Source organism: Pezoporus flaviventris, unplaced genomic scaffold (genome assembly GCF_033815535.1).
Source record: "Pezoporus flaviventris isolate CSIRO_AGI_PZ_B2104156 unplaced genomic scaffold, CSIRO_AGI_Pfla_v1 ptg000006l, whole genome shotgun sequence".
NCBI classification, from domain to species: domain Eukaryota; kingdom Metazoa; phylum Chordata; class Aves; order Psittaciformes; family Psittacidae; genus Pezoporus; species Pezoporus flaviventris.
In genome coordinates, this window is record NW_026892554.1 from 20,359,495 (window position 1) to 20,380,445 (window position 20,951).

The 20,951-nt window shown below is 57.9% G+C and overlaps 2 protein-coding genes across 2 annotated transcripts; both read right to left on the reverse strand.

Annotated features, from left to right (window-relative positions):
- Nucleotides 1-260: 260 nt before the first annotated feature.
- On the reverse strand, nt 261-3,825 carry LOC133265700 (zona pellucida sperm-binding protein 3-like). Its single transcript, XM_061446409.1, has 9 exons — nt 3,263-3,825; nt 2,378-2,496; nt 2,193-2,296; nt 1,858-2,035; nt 1,660-1,780; nt 1,475-1,566; nt 1,260-1,405; nt 888-998; nt 261-425 (listed from the first exon to the last, which is right to left on the reverse strand). Exons 1-9 carry the CDS (start codon nt 3,662-3,664, stop codon nt 295-297), a joined length of 1,404 nt encoding a protein of 467 aa, XP_061302393.1. The 5' UTR covers nt 3,665-3,825; the 3' UTR covers nt 261-294.
- A 7,659-nt stretch (nt 3,826-11,484) lies between these two features.
- Nucleotides 11,485-18,173, reverse strand: CD276 (CD276 molecule). Its single transcript, XM_061447353.1, has 6 exons — nt 17,438-18,173; nt 15,794-16,144; nt 14,849-15,145; nt 13,611-13,751; nt 11,959-12,000; nt 11,485-11,602 (listed from the first exon to the last, which is right to left on the reverse strand). The coding sequence occupies exons 1-6, from the start codon at nt 17,484-17,486 to the stop codon at nt 11,538-11,540; spliced, it is 945 nt and encodes a 314-aa protein (XP_061303337.1). The 5' UTR covers nt 17,487-18,173; the 3' UTR covers nt 11,485-11,537.
- Nucleotides 18,174-20,951: the final 2,778 nt, after the last annotated feature.

Sequence of the window (20,951 nt, forward strand, 5' to 3'; positions counted from 1 at the left end):
CATACAGAGAGCCTCAACAGCAGCACTGGGCACTTGGGAAGGCCTCCTCAGAGAGGCAGCCTCCATCTCCACCAAGCACTGCTGTTTGAGAGATGCTTTCAGGGGGTAACAGCTCTCCCTGTATCTGGTCCATTGGTGGCTTCCCGAGAGCTTGCAGCCACCCCAAGATGCTCCTTACCTGCAGGGTGTGCATGAGCACGACCCCGACACCCAGCCAAGGCTGACCTGTGTCCCTCCTCCCCACTGAGGACACAAGGGGAGGACAGAAGCACTTCTCTTTATTGGGGTGGGGAGTTACAGGGGCACCCCAGGAGGGCAGCTGCATTTTCTGCACACAAGAAACAGTCCCAGAGCAGTTAAGCTCAGCATGGTGGCAGCTGCGAGCACGGCAGCTTGGACCAGCATGGAAAGTCCTTCAGCAGCACCTGGAAGACACAAGAGACTCTCAGGGGCTGCAGCAACAGGACAAGGGGTGATGGGTTCAAACTGAAACAGGGGAAGTTCAGGTTAGATCTAAGGCAGAAGCTCTTCCCTGTGAGGGTCCCCATCCCTGGCAGTGTTCAAGGCCAGGTTGGACACAGGGGCTTGGAGCAAGCTGCTCCAGTGGAAGGGGTCCCTGCCCGTGGCAGGGGTTGGAGCTGGATGAGCTTTGAGCTCCCTTCCAACCCAAACCAGGCTGGGATTCTATAACAGACATTAGAATGTCTTTTCACCACCCATGAGGGGATGGACTCACAGCTTCAGGAAGGAGTCCCCCCGAATGTCTCCTGATGATGCTACCAGAAAGCCTCCCCATGAAATCACTGTAGATTCATGACTCCATCAACCTGGAGCCACCCTCAGGTGAGACCCGAGGACACAATCAAACAGAAAACCCATGCACTTACCATGAGCCTTCCCTGCTGGTGCAAGACCTCCTGAGGAACTCCATAATCCCCGAGCTGAATCAAGGATTAACAGTGGTCCAACCGAGACTTCAGCCTCTGCCGAGGACCCACCTAAGAGGAGATGAACATGACCGAGTTCACAGGGGAGGCAATTCCTGCTTAGCCTGGATTTCAGGGCAAGGTGGACCCTGCAAGAGCAGCTTCCTGGTAGCTGTGAGGGTAAGGACACGCAGCCACCGCTACTTGCTGGGGTAGAGCCGAGCTTGCCCTTAAGGCGAGATGCATTTGGTAAAGACCTTCCAGCATCTCAGCTACCCCATCCTCGATGGTCGCCCTGCCCTGGGGGTGCGCAGTGGCTGCACAGAGCCCTACCTTGCTTGGAGGAGAGGTCTCTCCTCAAGCGTCTCCCTGGCCATCTGGCTGCAGGGTTGGGTCTCTGGGAGTATCCTCCATACAATGGGCAGTTGCCGGTCTCACAGCAGCTACAGATGTCTCCAGTACCCTCCACAGGAGCCCACCTGAAACAGAATGAGCTGTAAGCCCTCTTCTGGAGGCTGGTCCCATCCCTGTGGGCATCAGGTACTCACAGGCTGCTGGCTTTGTTGAAGGAACAGGCCTTATTCAATGGGTCCGGGGCTTGGTCAACTGGGGAGACCTTCAGGTGGCAGGTGATGTAGATCTGGAAGGGAAAAGAACCAACATCCATGACTGAACTTGTCCATGCACAGCTTCTGGACACACTACAGGAGGTGGGATGGGTACCACATCTCACCAAGTTCCTTTCATCTCCCGCAAACCGGAACGCATCAACCATGAACTGCAGCGTTTCCTGCCTTGGCCTTGGAGAGATGAAGGCTGAGGTGGTGTCATCCAATCTCCCATCCACCAAGCACCTGGGCAAGGGTCAGAAGTCATGGGCAGCCCAACCAGCCCCAGGAGCACCACCACCACTCGGCACTGCACCCCTTACCCGCTGAGGTCAACCAAGGCGTATCGGGGTGAGGAGTTCCTGTCTGGGCTCAGAGTAGCAACGCAGTCATCCACAAAGAGCCTCAGAGGTATGTGGTTCCCAGCAGCCACATCCGCCTGGAGGTGCAGGCTCTCCCCCAGCTGGAAGCCATTGGATTGTCTTTCAGAGCTCCAGTCATCTGGAAGGTAGAGCCAAGAACCTCGCACACCCCTTAAGTGAGCAACAACCCCACGGGTCCCTTCCGCAGGATGGGATTTTAGCCCAGATTCAGCCGTTTGGGCTCTCGGCACATGGCCGAGACCTGGCAGGAGCAGGGCAGCCAGGTCTGCACCCACCGTTCATGAGGCGCAGGGAGAACATCAGCTTCTCCTCTGCTGACAAGGTGGAGCGGAAGGGAGCCCACGTGGGCCGGACGGCGCTGCTGCTCACGTTGCTCCTCCTAAACCAGGGAGAGGTGCGTTAAAGATGGCACCATCCCCACGGGTGTGTCGAGGCAGAGACACAGCCCCCATTTGCTCACCTGGGATAGTGGCACTCAATAGGAACCACAGCTGGATTGGTCCTGACAATGACCAGGTTGCCAGAAGGAGTAGGTTTGTAGGACAAGTTCATTTTGTAGATGAAGGAATCGGGGGTCATCTGCAAGGAAGGTTTGGGAGAGGTGAGAAGCCAGTAAAACAAGCACATCAACCAGCACCATCAGATGCCCAGCACTGATCGTGCTAGGACACACAGGCCCACCAGCTGGAAAAGCACAGGCTGTCCTCCACATTCCCAATCCAGTACATACAGGGCACCACGAAGCTCAGTACCGGCATCCCAACAAGGTGCCAGCCCCACAGGTCAGACTTTGGCACCCCAGTGAGCACCCACATGAAGCGGGTCAGGGCTGTGGGACAGCAGGTCTGCAGACCTCCTCCCCAGGGTGGGCTGGGGCACAGCAGCTCCAAGCAGCCCTTCCCCTCTCCTGCTGAGGAGGGCAGCAAGCCCCATTCCCAGTGACACTGCAGTGTAAAGCTCTGCTCGTTTCTCCCCTGTGCTCATCCAGTTACATGGCATGCACATCCCATTACAACTGAGCCATAAACCCATCACAAGCCTTGTTGAGTGTGAGCCTCATCTAAGGCTTGAGGAGCGTACCCAGGCTCTAAGACACAGGTCTGCAGCGGTCACACCACCCCTCGCTGGACATCTACTGCCTCCACACAAGGCCCCTCCTCACCCCAAACCCTGCCACCACCTTCACCGGCTCACTCCTAGGACACACATGAATCGGGCAGCACAGCAGCACGTCGCTCCGACGCTGCCCACCACAACCCCCATTCACCACCGCAGTGCTGGGGTCCATTCCCCACGCAGCACTACCAGCGGTGCCGCAGCCCCTCACCGCAGCGCCCCGCCTCACCTGCAGGGTGCTGCCGCACTCGTGCAGCGCGGCCACGAAGGTCACGGTGCTCTCAGCATCGCTCTGGGCCCCCGGCCGGCACCCAGCCGAGCCCAGGCTCAGCTCCGCAGCCCGGACCAGGCGCCCCGTGCCAAAGAGGTCCCTGTGCACCGTGACCATCACCTGCGCCTCCTGGCACCGCACAGCCACAGGGTGCGGCGGGGCTGCAGCCTGCAGCTGGGACACGTCCACCCATGCCCAAGGCTGGGAGAAGGAAGGAACGCGGGGCCGGCTCCAAGAGGAATCCCCCCGCATCCTCAGAGCCCCAGAGTCCCTTTGAGGGAAGCCCCAGGGACTGTAGGACACTGCTTCAGCCAATGCCCAGCAGAAAAGAGCAACCCCCAGGCTGCCTGCAGACCCCATCCTGACCCCAGGATAAACCAGCTCATAGGGAAGGTGCTGCCCGGGACCCTTTTATACCAGATGGGGACACCTGGGGGCTGCAGGAAGGCCCCCACCCAGCGAGGAGCAACTCAGGACAATGGGACCCAGCTGGGATCATCCCTCCCTCTTAGAGCATGGAGGGTGATTTCCTTGGACCTGCACCTGGGAATTGCCCCGGAGCAGTTTGTTCCAGGTCTCTGTCTTGCCTGCTTGGGGTGGCACCAACCACTGCCACCTCGGTGGCCAACTGGCTACAAGCCCTCTGCTTTTGTCCCTTGTCCTTCTGCCTGTTTCCTTCTTGTTGCATGAGACGGAACCAGTTTTGGCCACCCACATGGCAAGGGCTCAACAGTCAGGCTCCTACAAGCGTTTCTCCCCATATCATCAGCATCAGTGATTCCCCAGATCCCAGTTCCTGGAGCATCGTTGAGGTGGCACGTTCAGAAATGGAGAGGAGTTGGGCTGCAGGATCCACCTGGGCTCTGGCCCGGGGGTGCTGGTAATCTGTCCATGCTGGATTTCATGCCTATCTGCCCTGGGTAATTGTGTGTCAAGTAATGAAGGCATCATAACCGATGTATTTGCATAGAAAGCAGAGGTACAAAAGCCGATAGTCCCATAATAGTAGCTGATAAGTGAATGGCAGGCGTAATCAAGAGATTAATTGGCCCTCGTGTGTTAATTATGCTAATTGGCACAGCTGCTCATGTGTGCAGCACGGTGACTAACGGCTTCACAGCCCCATGTGAGCTGGATGAAGAGCTTGGGGTCACCCGAAGCTGCTTGCTGCAGTGGCAGAGCCCGGCGAGGGGGGTCCCTCTGACATGGGGGTGATGTCCTGTGCACAGTGGTGTGGCTGGACAAGCCAGGAGGGTGCTTTTAGCCTGAGTGGTTGCATTCATGGTGTGTTTGTAAAGGTGCTTTACAAGGGTGCCCATGGAAATGGCGTTTATTGGCTGAAGCATCTTCCCCCTGGCCCGTTAGGATCCATGGGGTGGGATTGGGAAGGGGTGACTGGCACCATTCTCTGGTAGGGGAGACTGCAGCGATGAGCTGGGTGAGAAGAGCTCCCACTGAGACCATGGGGGTGCATCCAAATTCCTGGTGGGATCTCCTTCCTTGCTGGCACATGCATGAGGCACTGGCTGTTATCTCCCTGCAGCATGAATAATGCCACACCATCCTTCTCTGGCATGATCTCCGTGTCCCGGCCTTGTCCCTGATATATTTATGAATGATGAATAAATGATACAACAAGAAAAACCTCTCTGGCAGCTCAAGCCCTCTTTATTAATTCAGCAAGCAGCAGGGTTTCTCCAGCCCCAGCTCATCCCTGTGCTAGGTTGATGTCTTTCATGCCTGAAGCTGGGTTTGTTCATGGGGGCTCCTGCAGCCAAAGGCACCCAGGAGACTGGGAGGTGATGCTGGTGCTGCCCACAGCCCCGTCACCCAGCCTGGCAGCAGGACATGGCACTGGGTGTCCAGGGGCTGATTCACCCAGCCTCCTGCAAACCACCTTGATGGGGACCCAGGTCCACACGCATGGGTGCCTGCACCCCTGTGCTCCTGTTCCAAAGGGAGAGGTGCAGCTCCTCCAGGTACCCCAGGAACCACGCTCAGCCCGAGCCCCGTGTCCCACACTAACAAACCCCAAGTTTCCCTGCTCTGAAGTGGGTTTCTCACGTCCCACAATAGCTCCAGCCAAAGGCTGACAGGTCCAAACACCAGGAGCGGGGTGGTGAGAAATCAAGTCAGGAATCTGGGATGAAATGGGGATGGGAGATTCACTGGCATTAAAAGCCTGAATCTGTTGGGTGAGGAACAGCTTTTATTCTTGCTTGAGTGCAAAAGAGATCAACAGGCAGCAAACCCCCCCATCCACCACCTCCTGGCTCCTGCACCGCAGTGAGGGCTGCATCCATCACTGTGAGCCCTTCCTGGCTGCCAAGTCCTCTGCAGGCTTCCTTCAGGACTGAAGGACATTGAGGACCTTGTCCTTTTCGCTGTCCTTCCCTGGGCCACCAGGAGCTCAGGGTCTTCACTGAGCCCCTGCTCGATGGGGAAGGCCGCTTGCCCCCCATCCACGCTCCTTGGAAAGCCTTCGGCTGAGCAGGACGAGCGCCGCGGTGGAAGCCTTTGCTGCGCGCTGTAGGAAGCAATATCGCATCCTCCCTTTGGGATGGCTCTGTTATGAATTCTCCATTTGTCTACACAATTTCAGCTCGTGAGATGAGAAAAGTCGTTTCTCTGCCAGGCCTGGCGAGGAACTGCACTGTCAGTGCCTTTCCCCTCATCCAAGGGGTCTATTTACCAGGGTGCTTTTCCACTGGAGTGTTAAATACTGTGTTTATAGGGGAAGTGAACCCTCCGCTGGCACTGTTCAAACAACAGCTCCTTACCTGCGGCACCGCAGGCCTCTCTAAGGCTCATTAAGCAACACCAACCTCTCTTCAGTGGTCCCGGAGAAAACGATGCTGCCGCCGAGCCTGCAGCGCACCGGCTCGGATCCCGCTGCCGGGGGAGGATGCGGTGTCACCCATCACGAGCAACGAGGGTAAAACAGCACTGAAATGATCACAACGTGACACTGAAACGTCCCCATGCCAGGCACCCCAAGGGGAAGCGAACCCCGCTTGGCTAACACAGGGAAAGGGGAATGGGAGTTGGGAAAGTGCACATTAATCCTCCTGGCTGGAGACAATTCCTGCACGCCAGGTAGTGCTTTTTCAAGCAGCATCACTGTTTCGCTTCCAACCTCTCTCCAACGACTTCTGAGTCACTGCAATAAATACTCCCCGCGCTTGCTTTCTGCTTCAGAGCCCTTCTAACTGCTGATGGATAAATTGCTGGAGTTACCCGGGATAAATCATGCAGGGCAGACAAATCTGTAATTAAAACGTCTCTCAACCCCTCAGTTAAGGCTGCCTCAGAGGGACCGGATGCATTGCAGCTGCTGGGAATAACCTGCTTGGGATTGGGCTCTGAAAAATGGGTCCTGAGAGGAGAAAGTGACCATTCCACGCAGCTCCCTTGGGAATACCGTGGAGCTGCTTCATTCTCCATCAAAAGGACCGGGGTACCGGGACTGATGGCACAAGTGGGGAGCTTCTCAAGACCTTTTAGTGGCTGAAATGGAGCTTTTGAGTGTGCCAGCGTTTTGCATTGGTGCGTGGAAAGCAAATCGCTGGCGCGGAGCTGGGTGGTTTCTCCATCCCAGTTGTTGCACTGGGAGGAAACACAAATCCTGGATGTTAGACCAAACTGTGGGGAGGGAATGCTGCTTCCCAGGAAAAGCCACCAGCAGAGGTAGAAAGCGATGCTAAAATCCCTCTCCTCCCAGTCTCACAGCCCTGGCCTTGGGGCTTTGCTCCTTGCTTTCAGCAGCAGAGTGCAGGAAGATGCAGCCCAGGGGCAGCTTCTGGGCTCTGCTTTTCCTGCGAAGGCCACATATTACATTTAGAGCATCCTTAAATCAGAGCCAGGCTGCTCTGAGCTGAAGTCAGGTCTGGCCTGGCAATATGGGTTTTACGAATTGGCTGTTTGGGTGCAGCGCAGGAGCTGGATCCTGCTCATCCTGATGGAAGGCACATCACCCCATGGAAATAACCCTGGGTTTTCAGAGCATCCCCGTGGGGACACAGGCCCATCTGTGAACTGGGTCAGGACGAGGGGACAACAGGGACAGGCAGCAACCCTGCCCCGGCACCGCAGGGGCATCCTCCACCCCGTCCCATGCCCCTAAGGTGCTCAGGGGAAGGCAGCCACCAGGCTCAGCATCTCCATCCTCCCCTCTCTCTGCAATGAGGTCACGGGAAGGAGCAGGGATCAGTTTATTGACGGGGAGAAGGGAGCTGCATGGATGGGCGCTGGGGACAGCCTGGCCCAGCAGCCTGCAGTCAGCTGCCAAACGGGACTGCGTGGTTGGGCTTTTTACACACGGAGGGTGCGTGATGAACTCGCAGCCTCGCCTGCTCCCAAGAGAGGAGAGCAAACACGAGCGAGCTGAGCTCCAGGCAGCTCCCAGGGCTGGGTTTGCATCCCCGTTGAATCCCGCTTCCATGCCTGCCCCGTTTGCCGTTACCCTGGAGCAGCGGGAGCAGGATGTTGGGAATGGGAAAACGCCTGCGTCGTGGCTGACCAGCCTTGTCCCTGCCTGGCTCTCATGCACGGCACCCACACACCAGTGTGTTGCATTGAAACCTTGACCAAGAGGCCGGATAGTTTCCTCCCCCCCAAAAAAGACCCACCATCCTGACAGCTCCAAAAGCAGGATGGCACCTGGGGACAAGGGGACAACTGAGCTCCTCCTGGGGTGCTTTACCCCATGCCAAAGCCCAGCGCCTCCTCCCAGGGACAGCGGTGAGGGGCTCAGCCCCAAGCAGAAGCACAGCTTGGGCTGGCCCATCATCCTGAGCCACCTAAGCAGTACTTCCCCTAAGCTGCCACAGCTTCAACGGTGATTTTTCTCCCTCGCCACCCTCAAGATCTCCCTTCCCTGCATGGCCCAGACCCAAAGAGATGCCCCCAAACCTTCCAGCTGGAGGAGACATCCCCAGTGATGCTGGCACCAACTCAACACCTTTAAAGATGCCCTGGATGTGGGGACAACTCACCCCACCACGCACCAAGGAGCTGGGGATGATGATTTCATCCTCAGCCCAGCGCCTCGATGCTAATATTAATGCTGCTGCTGAGCACCGGGTTGAAAACTGCACCAGCTCTGAATGCAGGCTGTAGCTCAACCCCCCTAAATGAACCCACCATCATCCCCTTCCTAAGACACCAGCTCATTTCCCCCTTCTTTGCTTTTAGAAACAGTTCTTCTATAGCACATGATGCAGGCAGGCAGCAATCCAGCACTGGAGTGGCTGTCTCCCTGTGCTGAGTGATGGATGAGGGCAGCGTAAGGGCTGTGGTGGCAGCAGGGGACAAAAGGACAGGGCTGAAAGGGGGACATAAGGGTTTGGGTTGGAAGGACCTTAAAGCTCATTCAGTTCCAACCCATGGACCCCTTCCACTCGAGCAGCTTGCTCCAAGCCCCTGTGTCCAACCTGCCCTTGAGCACTGCCAGGGATGGGGCAGCCACAGCTTCTCTGGGCACCCTGTGCCAGCGCCTCAGCACCCTCACAGGGAAGAGCTTCTGCCTAAGAGCTCATCTCAGTCTCCCCTCTGGCAGGTTCAAGCCATTGCCCTTGGCCTGTCCCTACAGGCCCTTGTCCCAAGCCCCTCTCCAGGTTTCTTGTAGCCCCTTTAGGCACTGGGGCTGCAATAAGGCTCCCTAGAGCCTTTTTTGAGCCCAGATCCCCCAGTGCCATTAACAGCCTCAGGGACAAATCCAGGGTTAAACTCTATTCAGGAATAAGTGGAATTAACTCGTTTCTTTTCTGTGAATTTGGGACAGAACAGAATCAGATGACTGAGAAAACTCAACTCTTTTTCACCTGGTTTTGTGCAGTTGCTTCAATGGATCTTTTTAACCCTTCTTAGACCATGGTGAGCTGGAAATCATTGTCCAAACCAAGCCCCCCCCCCCCCCATTTATTTGTCAAGGCACAAAATTCCCCTTCAGATCCTGGATTTTAAATAAAACCAAAACCCAGCACAAGAGTCCTCGAGGGACTTCACCCCCGGAGCAGGACCAGGGCCATGCCACCTCGGTCACCCTGGCAGCTTGGATGCCCCAGGTACCCAGCAGCAGTGGGAGGACCCCCAGACACGTCCTGGGGCAATGCCCCCCAATCCCATGCTCAGCCCCATGCACCAGCTGGGTTTGTCCTCACCAGTGCTTCAGCCCCCAAAGCAGCACTGTCACCATGGGGAGGCCAGGGGGGCTTCACCCGGCCAGCAGGTCCCCCCCCAACCCTGCCTTTTGTCACCTGGGATAATTCAAGGCAGGAGGTAACCGCCCCGAGGGCACTTTGCATTTAAGGCAGAAATGAAAGTCCAGTGGGAACCACAGTGGTGCAAGGGGACAAAAGTCATCCCCACACATCCCCAGAGTGGTACCTCCATCGGGGACAAGAGCACCAGCTCTGCCCCACCACGCCTGGGAGTCCTGCACGCCCCATCCATCTTCCCGGAGCCTCCAGGGCTCCGTGTGTTGCTCACTGAGCCCATCACCACTCTCAAGGCCTCTGGGCTTAGAAAGGGCAGCAAAGTTTGCCCTGGAAGGCACCTGGAAGGTGGCTGGCTCAGCTGCAGCCACGCAGGAGCAGGAACAGAGGGTGATGGGGAGCGGGGGGGAATGGTCAACCCTGGTTGCTCTCGGCCCCACGTGGGGATGGACAGATGGACAGGGAAGAGCCTCCACCCCACATCATCCCTGGGAAGGATGCGCCAGCCCTGGGGGCTCACTGGGGATAGAGAGATTCAACCAGCCCCAGGGCACCCCAAAGACAAGACTGGGGACAGAGGAGGGTGACGGGGCTCAGGATGAGGGGTGGCAGCAGCTCCGTGCCCTTGCCAGGGGACCTGGAGCTCATCCCCACTGCAGCTGGTGCAGGGCACAGGGCGCTGCCTGGGGGCGTCCCAGCTCCCATCAGTCGATTTCTTGCTCATTATCTGGGGAGAAAAAGAAAAGACTGAATGAAAACGTGCAAAGACGTTAACAAAGAGTCATTCCCAGGCCCAAGTGAATGAGCTCATCCAGCTGATAACTGCCCTGGCCTGTCCTGGCTCTGGAAAACTGGGATCCCCACCCCCAGGGCTGATGCCAGCCCCAGGTAAATCACCCTAGGCACATGTAGGTGTGTTTTTATCCCTCCATCCATCCTCCTGGATAGACAATCCCCCCCCCCACCGGCTGGCAAACCCTGGGAGATGTCATTATCCGAGCTTTATTGCTCCTGTAAAAGTGGTTGAGGTGCAAGCAGGTGTCTTTGACATGGGGTTAAGGAAACAGGGCCCACTGTGGCTGTGAAGCTGAGCGTGGTCTGGAGAGGGAGATAAGGGCAGGGAAGAGGAAAAAAAGGAGGAGAAGTGGAGCTGGCTGATGCTTCAGTAAAGGTGGGAAGAGGAAGGGAGAAAAGGCTTTTATTAACTTACTGGTGGGGAGGCAGAAATGGCATGAGAGGAAAACCAGGGCTGTTAATAAAAGAGGAAGGAGGGTTAAAGGAGCAGAGAAGAGTGGCAGCAGAGGCCAAGCTCTGCCTCTAATAGGAAAGGGAATGAATTAAAAGATTGAGATCTTGGAATGAGGATGAGCAGGGCTGAGCAAGCATGGAACACACTGGAGTGCGTCACAGGGCTGGGGTGCATGATGGGCTGGTGGCAGCACCGAGCCAGGATGTTGGAAAAAGGTCCTCAAAGGTAAAACCAGGAGCTGGGGCTCCACTTCCCACGAATTCCCATCAGGAATTCAGCATCAGGCTCCTGCTGGGGAATTCTGCATGGGGAGGGATGCAGCTCACGCAATGTGAGGACCAACTCCATCCCTTCCTCTCCTCTTGGCAACACTCAGAGACAGACCCAGATTCCTCACAATGACCCAGGCTGGTGGCAGGAGGCTTTTCCTGCCCCCCACCAGTGTCCAAGAAAAGGAAGGATAAGAGAAGAAACACCATGTCAAAGCCATCAACTGCATCACTCCATCACTGCTGGGAGATGCGAGTGGTGGCCAGGGCAAGTGCAGCCCTAACTGGAATGGAAATGGGTGATGGGAAATAACTGATCTAAGAAAATCTGATTGAGAACTGGGGGAGAAAATGAAATAAATATGAACAAATTAAGACACACACACACCCCACCCCCCCAGAATCCAATGATGGATGATGGAGACGCAATAGATGCTTTCCACTTAGATCACCTCCAGTGCTCTGAGGAAGAAACCCTCATCATGAGCCAGCTCATGGTCCTACGCTGTTGCCTGGCAAATGCACTCACCCTCTTTGATCTCTGTGCTCTTCAGGAGCTGCAAAGCTGCAAAAAGCAGATTAGCACTTGGTCAGTCAAGGAGGAAACAACCAAGAGCCCTGTTTTGGGCAACCCACCCCACTAATTGCCGATTTCCACTGCAAACCAACCCTGGTCCCTAAATCTCACCGGCAGGAAGGAGCCAGCATCGCAAGCGGGCTCCTGTACAAGCAGATAAAGGCAATCACTGGGCACATAATTCACCTGTTTGATGACAGCAGAGCATCACAAGCACTCTACTCTTTAGAGATAGGGTGGTGCACTGGGGAGCGGGCGAGCACAGGGGGCTGAGCACAGATGGAGGATGTAAAGCACACCGCGGTGGCACAAGCACATGTATATGATAAGCATCATGCACCCACCTGTCTTGGGTTCTCCCCCCTCCTCATCCTGCTCCTCCGTCCCTGCAAAAGAGCAAGCCAGAGAGTGTGAAGCTCCACCCCAGCTCCCTGAACTAGCTCTGGTGGGTGTCCCTTGTATCGCTGCCATCCCCAGTGCTCAGAGCCACCCATGATCACCCCATATCCCAAGGTCTGCTCAGGAGCAGGTGCTGCGGAGCCACTGGTGATGCTCATGGAGGAGGTGAGTGGCACCCACCTGCACCCAGCACCCCACGGTGGGGATTCCTGCAGCACAAGGCTGGGCTGGCCTGGCCCATCCCCTACAAGCAAAGCAGGAAAAGCCACAGCTCCGGGTGATGCAGCGCAGCCGCTCGCCTCCCTATTTATAGCACAGCCACCATCTGGAGCAGTGCTTGGCAAGGGGCTTAGCAGGGAGACCACGGATCCCCCAACGCCTCCGGGACACCCCATCAGCACTGAGGGATGAGCATCCCCTTCACACCCACCAGCTGCCACCCTGTCTGGGAGCCCAGGAGCTCTGCACCCCATGGGTAAGATCTGCCACCGTGCCAGAAAGCCCAGCAAAAATCACTGCTCCTGCCTCCCGTGGCTGCCAGGCCCACAGGCAGGGGCCCTGCCTGGGTTCTGGCTGACCAAGAGTGACAGCAAAAGGTTATTGCTATGGGCATGCAGCCATCAGTGCAACACATCACGAGCTGGGAGCTGTGTCTTGATGGTAAAGAGCTGAGGTCAGCTGGCCCGGGGCCACAGCTGAGCATCACAGCACTGCAAATCCCCTGGCCAAGGGGAAAACACTCTGTTAGAGGGGGAAAAATATATATTATTTTATATATGTATCTCCTGCAGACCATTCCCAGGATAAAACTCTCTTGGTCCCCACTGCTGGGGGGACCCCACAGCCAAGCATCAGGGGATATGGGCACAAGACAGAGAGAGGAGGAGCGAGACAGGAACCCCTGGGGGGGAAGGCTGCAGGTCCCAGCCCTGCAGCATGGAGCTGGCAGGGAAAGGCTCTGGCAGAGCAAACGCCTCGGGAGGCAGCAAGGGGAAACAAATGGGAACACCAGGAAAGCTGCTTCTGCAGCCATTTCAGAGCACGGCAGCTTTTTACAGCAATAAAACCTCCCTCTTTTGTGCAAACACGTCCCCATGATAATAAAAAAGCCCAAAAATACCCCAAGCCACCAAAGAGGAGGATGCAGAAAACCAGAGCGTGGAGCATCTCTCTCATGCCATTTCAGTGTCAAAGCACTCGGCGTTTCCATGGTGGCAAGCGCTAAAAGCACCTTCTCAAGAGGAGATGCTCCACGCACACCCAGTTGTGGGTACCCGACATGCAGAGGATGCTCGGAGTAGGGAGGTGAAAGGGGGAGAAGGAAAAGTAGGGAGCACTTTCACTGGGGAGGGGGAGTGGGGGGGGGAGGAAAACCCAGTGTATGTTTGAAAGAGCTGCCTGGAGCAATGCACGCAGCCAGCACAGGTACAGATCTGCTGGTGCCCACTGACCCCAGCAGCTCCGAGCATCTCTTCATCCTCTAACAGACGCCACCACCAAGGCAAACCCACGCTGGTTAAAATTTGCCCCGGCTCCCCCCATCCATGGCCCTCTGCAAACCTCATCCCTTTTCCAGGGGGGGAAACCACCACATTACCTGCGTTTTCCTCCTCTTCCTCACAGCTCTCGCGGATCTTCTTCTGGCACACGTAGGCCAGGACGATGAGCAGCCCCACGACGCAAATGGCAAGTCCCACTGTCACCCAGAGAGCCACGGCAGGGAAGGCGAGGTGTTGGCCTTGCAGGGGGAGGAGAGGGAGATACCACCACAGTGAGCAGTGCTCCTACAGGGGGGATGCGTGCCCAGGGGACATCCCTATGGAAGGAGTTGGTGGAACAAGAGGTGGTTTTGGAAGTAAAACCATTGGTGCCTCTGATTAAGGCCTCCCCCAGCAGGTCTGGATGAGCAGAAATAGCAGGTTGAGGCACTCGTTAAAATACTTCATTAACTTTTAAGTCATTGCACATAATGAATTCAAAAGGCAGGCTGAGCTTTCACTTGCTGGGGAGCTCCAAAGAAGCATCAGATGATGCAGCACCTGCTCCCTTTCCCCTCTCATCTTAGCCCAGGAAGGATGGGGACACCTTCCCCAGCATCCAGGACAGCCTGGCAGGGACCGCCAGGACTTGGGGCTATCTCCTGGAGAACCAGAATTCCATTTTTTCCCTATAACAGTGCTCCTTCAAATGAAGTCTTGCCACAAACCCTGCCCCTCCACAGATGTCACCCCAAGGCTGACCATTTGCTCATGAGGCCATACAAAAGCCACCCCCTCTCCCCAGCCAGCAGCATCCACACAGGTTTCCCTGCAAGAGTTTGCTGCATCCAGCCAAAACATTAATGCTCCACCAGGGACCCACCTTCCCAACCCAGTGCTGTACTGAGGGTAATGAAAGAGCAATTAGTGCTGAGGAGCACACGAGGTTCCAAAGGCATCCAGGAGAGCAGAACTAGAATGGACAAGGTGCCCAATGAACTTCTGCAGCCTGTATTTTTGAAGCAGGATTCCTGCAGCTGGGATGGAGAACTCCAAACCCCAGAGCATCCTTAGCATTGCTAAGGAGAAGACAAGCACCGTGCCCTGTGCTGGCTTAGACTGGGATGGGCCAACTAGCAAAGTGAGAGACTAAGAAATAAGGATGCTCACTCTAGCTGGGACGCTGGCCTGGGGTGACAGGGAGGACAGCACAGCCTCAAGTCACCCTTGCAAGTCCACGGGGAGAGAGGATGAGCAGAGATACAGGGCAGCAACCCCAGTAGGGATCCCAGTGCCACCACAATCTTCAGGCAGTGCCCTTCACTTCCCTTCCCCAGTTTGGGCCCCACAGGCTCACCTGTGATGGTGACAGAAGCTTGGGTCTCCTGCTGCAGCACCGGGTTCCGCACCACACAGGAGTAGGTGCTGCTGGGCTCCACCAGCACCTGGAGCATGCTGTGCACGTCAAAGAGACCTTCTTCATTGGCCACCTGGGACGTGGTGATGTTCTCTGTGATGCTGCTGCCCTGGCTGTCCTGCCAGAGGACGTGGGCCTCAGGGTAGCCACGGGAAGCGTGGCAAGTCACCGCTGCCAGATCTCCTGGCTTCAAGTGCTTGTTAGGCTCCAGGTTCATATGGGGCTTGGAGTAGGGAGCTGCAAGGAAGAGGGCAGCCAGCATGAGCAAAGGATCCGGATCATAAGGAACCCAATGAGGCTGGGCAAGGACAGACTCTTCCAGCTGACAGAACCAACCAGATGAAGCCTCCCCAGCTTTGGTTCATGGCCCTGTTTCTGTAAGAGCCTCTACATTACTGCAGGGAAGGGACTGCGGCCCCCACCAGCAATATTTCGGGGAGATTATAGAAGCATAGACTGGTTTGGGTTAGAAAGGACCTTAAGATCATCCAGTTCCAGCCCCCTGCCATGGGCAGGGACACCTCACACTGGACCATGTCCAGCCTGGCCTTGAACATTGCCAGGGATGGAGCAGCAACAGCTTCTCTGGGCACCCTGTGCCAGTGCCTCAGCACCCTCATAGTAAAGAACTTCTGCTTTATATCTAAGCTGAACTTCCCCTGTTTCAGTTTGAACCCAGCACCCCTTGTCCTATCACTACCGTCCCTGACGAGGAGTCACTCTCCAGCATCAATGCAGCTCGCTGGTCTCTAACAGAGACCTGACTTCATGAGGAGACCATGGCAAGGCGGAGAGAGAAAGAGACTCGAGAGAGGAACAAAGCATGATGGAGAACCCCTCTTTTTGGGCAGACATGTAGGGACACCCCAACTCTCCATCCCTCACCTGCCACCTGCAGCGTCACAGCCGCGCTGTTGTGGTCCTGGACCCGGACAAAGCAGGTGAAGCTGCCCTCATCCGAGATCTCCACACGCCGGAGCAGCAGCGAGACGTTGCCCTGGGCCAGCTGGTCATAGAACAGGGCTGTACGGTTGGCGTAGCCCCCACCCTGGTCTTCCAGCTGGTCCCGACCACCAGAGAAGCTGTGGACCAAGCGCTTGGTGTCCGTCAGCTGCCAGATGAGGCTCAGGTCGTTGAGGCTGAAGTTGGCCTCGGGAGAGAAGGAGCAGTGCAGGGTGGCGTCTTGGCCGAAAAGAGCCACCACGGGCTCATCCGGGACCTGGATCTCAATGGCACCTGCAGGAGGGTGGTAAGGGCAAAAGCATGTGGTGGTGAGACCCTGCAGAAGCACCTCCTTAACTCTCCATCTCAGTAACATCAAAGGAAATCAAGTGATGCCCATGGAAGGGACCCAGGGGTAGGTGGCATCTCAGCTGTGACCATGGGCACCTCAACCTGTACCCCACCAGGACAAGCAGCTTGGTTTCTTCCCATGGGTAGAGGACGCAGGTGGGTGACAGCAGTGGGGACACAGCCCCATGTCCCCAGGATGAGCCAGCAGCTCCGGGCAGCACCATGGCCAGGCTGGAAGGCTCTAGATGGCACCAGTGCTCCAGCACAATGCCAACCTCATCCCAGTGCCACAGCACGATGCCAACCTCATCCCAGTGCCACAGCACGATGCCAACCTCATCCCAGCGCCACAGCACGATGCCAACCTCATCCCAGCGCCACAGCACAATGCCAACAACCACGGTGCCAAGCCATGGCAGGACACCAACCCTGCCATTGTATCAGGGAGCAACGCCAACCATGCCAGGGCTGCTGGACCCTCCACACCTGGAGCTGGTCCTGGGGTGCCCATTGGTAGCAAGCAGAAACATCCTCTAAAGCAGACCCAGGGCACTTCATTCACCACAAAAAAGCTCCCCTCAGACCAAGGATTTGCTTTATGTTCCAACCTCAAAACTATTGCAGAACACAACAAAGGTGTTACCTATGGCAAATACCTCTCTGGAGACAACGGCAGCAATGAGCCATTACATTTTAAGCAGGTGGGAAGGATGAGGAGCTGTGGGAAGGAGCCAGGCAGGAGAAGAGTGCTCAGGCAGCATGCCTGGCTCTAGACTCAAGAGCATCAGGTATCCCTCCGGCTAACAGACAATGCCAGTGGGTTTTAGGATGTACTACCCAGCCTGGCCAGAATCACTGCTGAGTGTTCCGAAAGGATTCAGTCCCAGCATCCCTCCCAGGTTGATGTGACGCAGCCTGGGAGACCAGGAGATGCAGTGCACGGGGACAGACCCGGGGGAGTCAGAAACCTTCAGGATTTCCTTCTCCCTTGGCTCTGCTGTTCAGCTGTGCCATGCAGGAGGTGGTGTCCCTGCTCTGAGGGCGGCCCATGTGCACCAGAAGCCATCACACCCACTGTAAGACCCCAAAAACAGCAGAAACACCTCGTGGGTGCTGCCACCGGGGACCACGGGTCAAAGGCAGCTTTGTCAGGACGAGCGTGGCACGAAGGACACCTCCTTTGGGGTGCTGACATGCAGGCCCCACCAACCCCTAAGCCTCCCAAGCCCCACTCACCTGCCAGGCCGAGCACCAGTGCTCTCAGGGCAAGCAGCGGGCAGAGCATCCTTGGCTCGAGCAACGACTGGGAGAGGAAGCAGAAGCGAGCGCAGCCCTGGGTGTCCTCACGGGGTTTCCTCTCTCATTACAAGTACCCTGAGCTGAGGAAAAATAGAAGGAAACAATGAGATGGTGCCAGGGACCAGGGACAAAGAGAAGGGAGAAGACCGGCACCAAGCAGGGGATCCCATGCCAGCAGCACCCGGAGCACCCACCCCGTTGTGAAAGGCAGGAGGGGGTTTGCTTCCAGCCTGGAGCCAGCCAAGTCCCAGGGTTTAAGAAGCCGACGGACCCGGAGGCAGCTCTTGCGCTGGAGGCGTTGGCCGGTGCCCTGGGGAAGCCACGTGAGCCTCTTCCCCTCCTCGCTGCTTCTCCTCCCCTTTTGTTTCTCTCTTTCCAAGCACAGTGCTGGGCTGTTACATCCCTGTGCTCCAAGAGGAAGCAACTCGCTCCCGAGGTCCAAAATCACTAAAAGCTAAACATAAAGAGGTCTGCAGATTCCTGTTTCTGCCAACAGCGAGAGGGCTGCGAGGTTCATCCCCACTCATGACATGGAAGTCCCTGGCATGAGGCTGCCCTGAGAAAAGGGGAATAAAATCAGAGCATCTCGGAGCTGGATGTGAGGAGAGGCGAGGGCAAGCTGCCCGGCACCGCTGGCTACCGTAGCTCGCTTCCCGAGCATCCCTCCCTGCCGTGCCTGGAGCAAGCCAGGCCCCTCGTGACCGGCATTCCTCCCTCATAGCAGGAGCTGCAGCCAGCATCACCACTGCCGTGTCCCATCCCATCCCATCCCGGTGCCCCCTGCTCTGCCTTTAGCACCGACAAGTTCTGACACAATAGCTCCCCTTGCAATAAATCAGTGTCACGGCACCGGTGTCCCGGGGTGCAGAGGGAACTTCAGCCACCGGCTCCTTCATCCTTAAAACCCCTTTAAGTGGGGAAACAGCAGCCCTGAAGCTCTGCTCGGCTCAGTCCCATGGGGGAAACGGAAGCACAGGGCGAGATGGAGGCACGGGGGGGAACTCAGGCCCAGGGGGAAACTGAGGCACAGCTCTGCTCCAGCATGCCCTCTCCTTCCCTCCCGAGCACGAGGTTCCTCTGGGGAAAACAAATTCCCCAGCTCTTTTTCCCAAGCCATATCCCTGAATCTCACCTTTTCCCAAGGGGATGAGCCCAGAGCCAGCCCCAGACGGGTGGGAAGAGAGGGACGTGCGGTGGGAGAGGGTGACAGGGTAGTGCTCAGCTGCCCGTTGAGTGAGTCACCTCCTCCTGCTCACCTCGGAGCGCTTTCCTTTTCCTGGGGATGCTCAAACCAATTCCGTTTTACAGGTTCCGTGATCTGTGAGTCCTGCCAGACCATCCCAGAGGAGTCCAGGGAAGGGGACACCCATGTCCCCAACCCTCCTTTCAATGGGGCTCTGGCCTTTCCATGACTCGGTTTCCCCATCCCTGCGGGACGGGCTCTGCCCCAGACCTGAGCTTCTGTCACAAGCTGGGATCTAACGAACCTCACAAACATGCTCCCATGGAAAACCAGGATGGCTGAACCCCTGGGATAATGAAACCCTCTGTTGCAGCAGGACTACAAGTCACCCTGTTAAATATTAACTACTATTGCCAAAACACTTCCCTTTTATAACACCCCAATTATCAGCTGCCAAATTATCCCCCGAGACGGTGGAAGCGCAAGGAGGGCATCTGCCGGTGTAGGGAGAAGCCCCGGACCAGCCCGGTTTTTGCGGGAGCCCCTCGGTTTGCTCCTCACCTCCCCGGGGTTTGTGCCGGCAAAGAGCCCGGCTCTGCTCTAGACTATTTTTAGTCCCAGCTTAACTTGTGGGTGGGAAGGAGAAGTTCCCCGCTTGCACAGCAGGACCCTGTGGGGCTGGGAGAGGGGCGGTAGACAAGAGGGGTGTGCGAACCCCGGTCCCAAGGCAGTGATTTGGGGTGCAGTGCGTGGCGGTGGAAAGGACGGGTTATTCCTCCGGGACACAAAAAGGGGAACCACCGCTTCCTCCGGAGCCGGGATCCGTCTCACGCCTGGGAGCGTTAAGCGGGGCATTTAGGGATGCCGCCTCCCCTGCACCCCCACGGGCCTCGGCGACGGGAGCCGGTGGGGACACGGCCGGGACCCCCGAGCCCCCGCACAGCCCCGGGGGCAGCTCCATTCATTGCGCCCTCCGGGAACAACGGCCGCGTGCCCAGCCCGGGCCCGCCGCAGAGGGAGCGGGAGCAGCGGCGGCTCCGGCGGCCGGGCCCTGCCCCGCGGGCCCCGCTCCCGGCTGGGACCCACCGGGACCGAACCCCCCCCCCCCCAACGGCTCCGGTCCCCGCCACGTCCGCAGCGCTGCCCCCGCCCCCCCCCAGCCCCGCGGGTCCTTACCGGGAAGGCGGCGGCCAACGGGCGGGAGAGGAGAGCGCGCGCCGCCGTGGGCGGGCCGCTTGCGGGGCGGCGGCTCCGGCTCTGATTGGCTGAGAGCGCTTCCTGCCGCGGTCCCGCCGGGAGAGGAGGAGGGGCCGGGGAGCGGGGGGCACGGGGGTGGGTGCACTGAGATTGGGGTGCACTGAGATGGGTGCACCGAGATGGGGAACGGGGGGCACGGGGATGGGTGCACCGAGATGGGGAACGGGGGGCACGGGGATGGGGGCACTGAGATTGGGGTGCGCTGAGATAGGGAACGGGGTGCACGGGGATGGGTGCACTGAGATTGGGGTGCACAGGGATGGGGGCACTGAGATTGGGGTGCGCTGAGATAGGGAACGGGGTGCACGGGGATGGGTGCACTGAGATTGGGGTGCACAGGGATGGGGGCACTGAGATTGGGGTGCGCTGAGATAGGGAACGGGGTGCACGGGGATGGGTGCACTGAGATTGGGGTGCACAGGGATGGGGGCACCGAGATGGGGAACAGGGGGCACGGGGATGGGGGCACCGAGATGGGGAACGGGGTGCACGGGGATGGGTGCACTGAGATTGGGGTGCACAGGGATGGGGGCACCGAGATGGGGAACGGGGGGCACGGGGATGGGGGCACCGAGATGGGGAACGGGGTGCACGGGGATGGGGGCACCGAGATGGGGAACGGGGTGCACGGGGATGGGGGCACCGAGATGGGGAACGGGGGGCACGGGGATGGGGGCACCGAGATGGGGAACGGGGGGCACGGGGATGGGTGCACCGAGATGGGGAACGGGGGGCACGGGGATGGGGGCACCGAGATGGGGAACGGGGGGCACGGGGATGGGGGCACCGAGATTGGGGCGCACAGGGATGGGGGCACCAAGATGGGGAACGGGGTGCACGGGGATGGGTGCACCGAGATGGGGAACGGGGTGCACGGGGATGGGTGCACCGAGATGGGGAACGGGGTGCACGGGGATGGGTGCACCGAGATGGGGAACAGGGGGCACGGGGATGGGTGCACCGAGATGGTGAACGGGGGCACGGGGATGGGGGCACCGAGATGGGGAGCGG

Bases quoted from the DNA above. Each gene is read 5' to 3' on its own strand.
- LOC133265700 (XM_061446409.1), bottom strand. From the start codon at position 3,664: ATGGGGTCTGCAGGCAGCCTGGGGGTTGCTCTTTTCTGCTGGGCATTG. The intron at 2,297-2,377 runs GTGAGCAAATGG...TCCCTGGTTTAG, and splicing joins ATTGAGTGCCACTATCCCAG to GAGGAGCAACGTGAGCAGCA. The intron at 426-887 runs GTAAGTGCATGG...TGTGTCTTCCAG, and splicing joins ACCAGCAGGGAAGGCTCATG to GTGCTGCTGAAGGACTTTCC.
- CD276 (XM_061447353.1), bottom strand. From the start codon at position 17,486: ATGCTCTGCCCGCTGCTTGCCCTGAGAGCACTGGTGCTCGGCCTGGCA. The intron at 16,145-17,437 runs GTGAGTGGGGCT...ACCCTCCTGCAG, and splicing joins ACTGGTGCTCGGCCTGGCAG to GTGCCATTGAGATCCAGGTC. The intron at 12,001-13,610 runs GTAATGTGGTGG...GCTCTTTTGCAG, and splicing joins GGAAGAGGAGGAAAACGCAG to GGACGGAGGAGCAGGATGAG.